This window comes from Montipora capricornis, chromosome 10, assembly GCF_036669925.1.
Source record: "Montipora capricornis isolate CH-2021 chromosome 10, ASM3666992v2, whole genome shotgun sequence".
Classification (NCBI taxonomy): domain Eukaryota; kingdom Metazoa; phylum Cnidaria; class Anthozoa; order Scleractinia; family Acroporidae; genus Montipora; species Montipora capricornis.
Genome location: NC_090892.1, coordinates 63,420,829 through 63,423,328, shown reverse-complemented (window position 1 = coordinate 63,423,328; position 2,500 = coordinate 63,420,829). Strand labels below are relative to the sequence as shown.

At 38.2% G+C, this 2,500-nt stretch overlaps 1 protein-coding gene across 2 annotated transcripts in view; it reads right to left on the bottom strand.

Annotated features, from left to right (window-relative positions):
* The window catches only part of LOC138022481 (protein NLRC3-like), a 35,232-nt gene that overhangs the window by 22,240 nt on the left and 10,492 nt on the right, over positions 1 to 2,500 (bottom strand). For both annotated transcript variants that reach the window (XM_068869635.1, XM_068869636.1), the window contains exons 3-4: positions 2,046 to 2,500; positions 1,224 to 1,310 (exon numbers count right to left, since the gene is read on the bottom strand). The exon at positions 2,046 to 2,500 is cut by the window's right edge and continues 178 nt beyond it. In XM_068869635.1, coding sequence (XP_068725736.1) covers positions 1,224 to 1,310; positions 2,046 to 2,500 — 542 coding nt within the window. The remainder of the gene's footprint in view (positions 1 to 1,223; positions 1,311 to 2,045) is intronic.

Below are 2,500 nucleotides of genomic sequence, written 5' to 3'. Positions count from 1 at the left end.
AGCACTGAGTCGGCTCTTTTAAAAGTCCAAAATGATGTATTTCGTTTGATAGAAAGTGGACATGAGGTTATCCTGCTTTTCCTCGATCTATCTGCGGCCTTCGACACAGTGGACCATCATAAAATGTTACAGAGAATGTCGGTTAGGTTTGGCATTCCAGGTACTGCCTTCAAATGGTTCCAGTCCTATTTGAGTAACTGCCAGCAATGTGTCCATTGATGGAGTACAATCATCAATGAAACCTCTTCAATGTGGAGTTCCTCAAGGATCTGTACTTAGCCCATAACTCTTACCTTCTTCATACAGATCCAATAAGCAAAATCATGAAATTCCACAGTTGACCATGAACTATCACATGTATGCTGACGATACTCAACTATATTTTTCTTTCAAGTCAACAAATCCTGACGATCCTGCTGACTCCAAATCTAAGGTTGAGGCATGTGCTAGTGACATCATATCTTGGATGACTGTGAATCATCTCAAGATCAAGAGTGACAAGTCGTCAGACATGCATCAATTCCATCCAAGTGGGTAATGACATTATTACCATCTTAGTCAGTTTAATAACATTGGTGTATTGTTTGATAGAACATTATCTATGCAGGATCAAGTGAGCGATGTGTGCAAATCATGCTTTCATCATTTAAGAAATATTATTCTCAAAATCATTAATAATGCATGAGGTAATTAACCAATTGTGTGGCTTCATTTGGGTCACATGGATGCTCCGTGATACGCAGTAAAGAACTGTTTTTTTAACACGCATGATTAGATATCCAAACACACATGTTAGGATATCCAAACACGTGTGTTTGGAAATCAATTTCCAAAAGAATGCAACCTTTCTTCAAGACTTTGCACACAGTGAACATCATGATAATCTTTGAACACAAGCAGTCCTTCAAAATACCAGTTGTTGTAACAGCACCCTAAGTTTTCGCTTCATAGCAAAACATAGTGAATTTTGGGTGGAATTTTTAAATTGGCATTTTCTTGAAAATAAAAATGCTCACGACTTAAAAAACCATACAGTGCATTTAGAGACATACAGTAATAATTATATACAGGCCTCATCTGGATAAAATTGAACCAAAACCGATTTTTCAGCTGCATGTGGTCAACTCCAGTTCGATTATTGTAGACAATATAAATCCTCTCTGGATTAGTTTTATCACACAAAATCCACTTTCACCTTTCAGTGATCTGTATGAAGTAGTTACCTTGTTCATGATGAGTGTGTGTGCTGCTTCCTGTAGCTGCTGCTGCTGAAACAACATCAGCACAGCTTGCTTCTGCCTGCACACAATCTATTGTAAAATAATCAACACAGTCTGCTGTTAGGTTAATAACAGAACAAAACAGCAAGAATTTAATTGGCAATATCAAATACAAAGAGAAGTCTATTAACATTTAGAAAATATTAATGATATCACATAATTTGCTGCATAATGAGACTTGAAAGTGGTGCATAATTTGTCAATTGTTTTGGCACCCTATCAGAAGCCGTGTTTATTGTAAAGCAGTCAAATTAAACTTAACAACAAGGAGCAGTTGTCCATCCTTGATGGTCAGCAATGATTATTAATAGACACATGCCCCTGGATCTTGTGAGGTTTTTTGAAACCAATGTGCACGATTGAAACACATTGTATTGTCATTCATAGTGTTTTAAAAAGTTTCAATGCCATTTTTGGAAATGTTTATCAGTGTTCTTCAACCCTCCTGGCTGCCTCGTTTGATTGACCTTATCAGTGTAAATTAATTTTATTGGCTACTCATGCACTCTCTTCCCCTTGTACGTGGGTTGCCAGGGTTTCCAAGGCATGAGAGCCCTTTCCTTCTAGAAACTGGCTGCCACTAGACATTTCAGGCACCCAACCTACACTATGCCATGCAGCTGGTAATTGATGGTAATCAGCAACTATGGCAACTAAGAAAATTATTGCTTTTAGTAGTTTATTTCTTTTTCAACAGAAGACACAAATCATTCAAAATGCTGTTGTAACATCAGCCTTAGTACATTTTCACTCCCAACAACCAACCTGCATCTCTAGAAGTCTTCCTTTTACACTCCCACTCATTCAGTTTGTCCTTAATTCTGCTGTCATTATCTTTCCACTGCTTCAGAAGTTCTTTGAAACGTTCCTCATCCCATGGATCCATTTCTTCATTCTCTATTTTACAAATGGCATCTTCATATTCAGCTCCACCCAATCCTACCAGGGTTTTCTGGATCTGCTTTCTGTATTTACAGAATTCTCTATCACTAACAGAGGCCTCTTCAGCATGGACTGATACTGCATTCACACAACACTTCAAACGTACAATGTGAGACTCACAGCTGGTGTTAAGTGAATCAGGAGGTAGATCCCAGCCAGAGGATGGAGGACTCAGGTTACAGATTGTCCTCAGAAGCACAATCAATAGAGAAGGGTCAAATTCTGTGGATGATACTGCAGAGCATTCAAGTGGATACAATTTACTCCACTGATCTTTA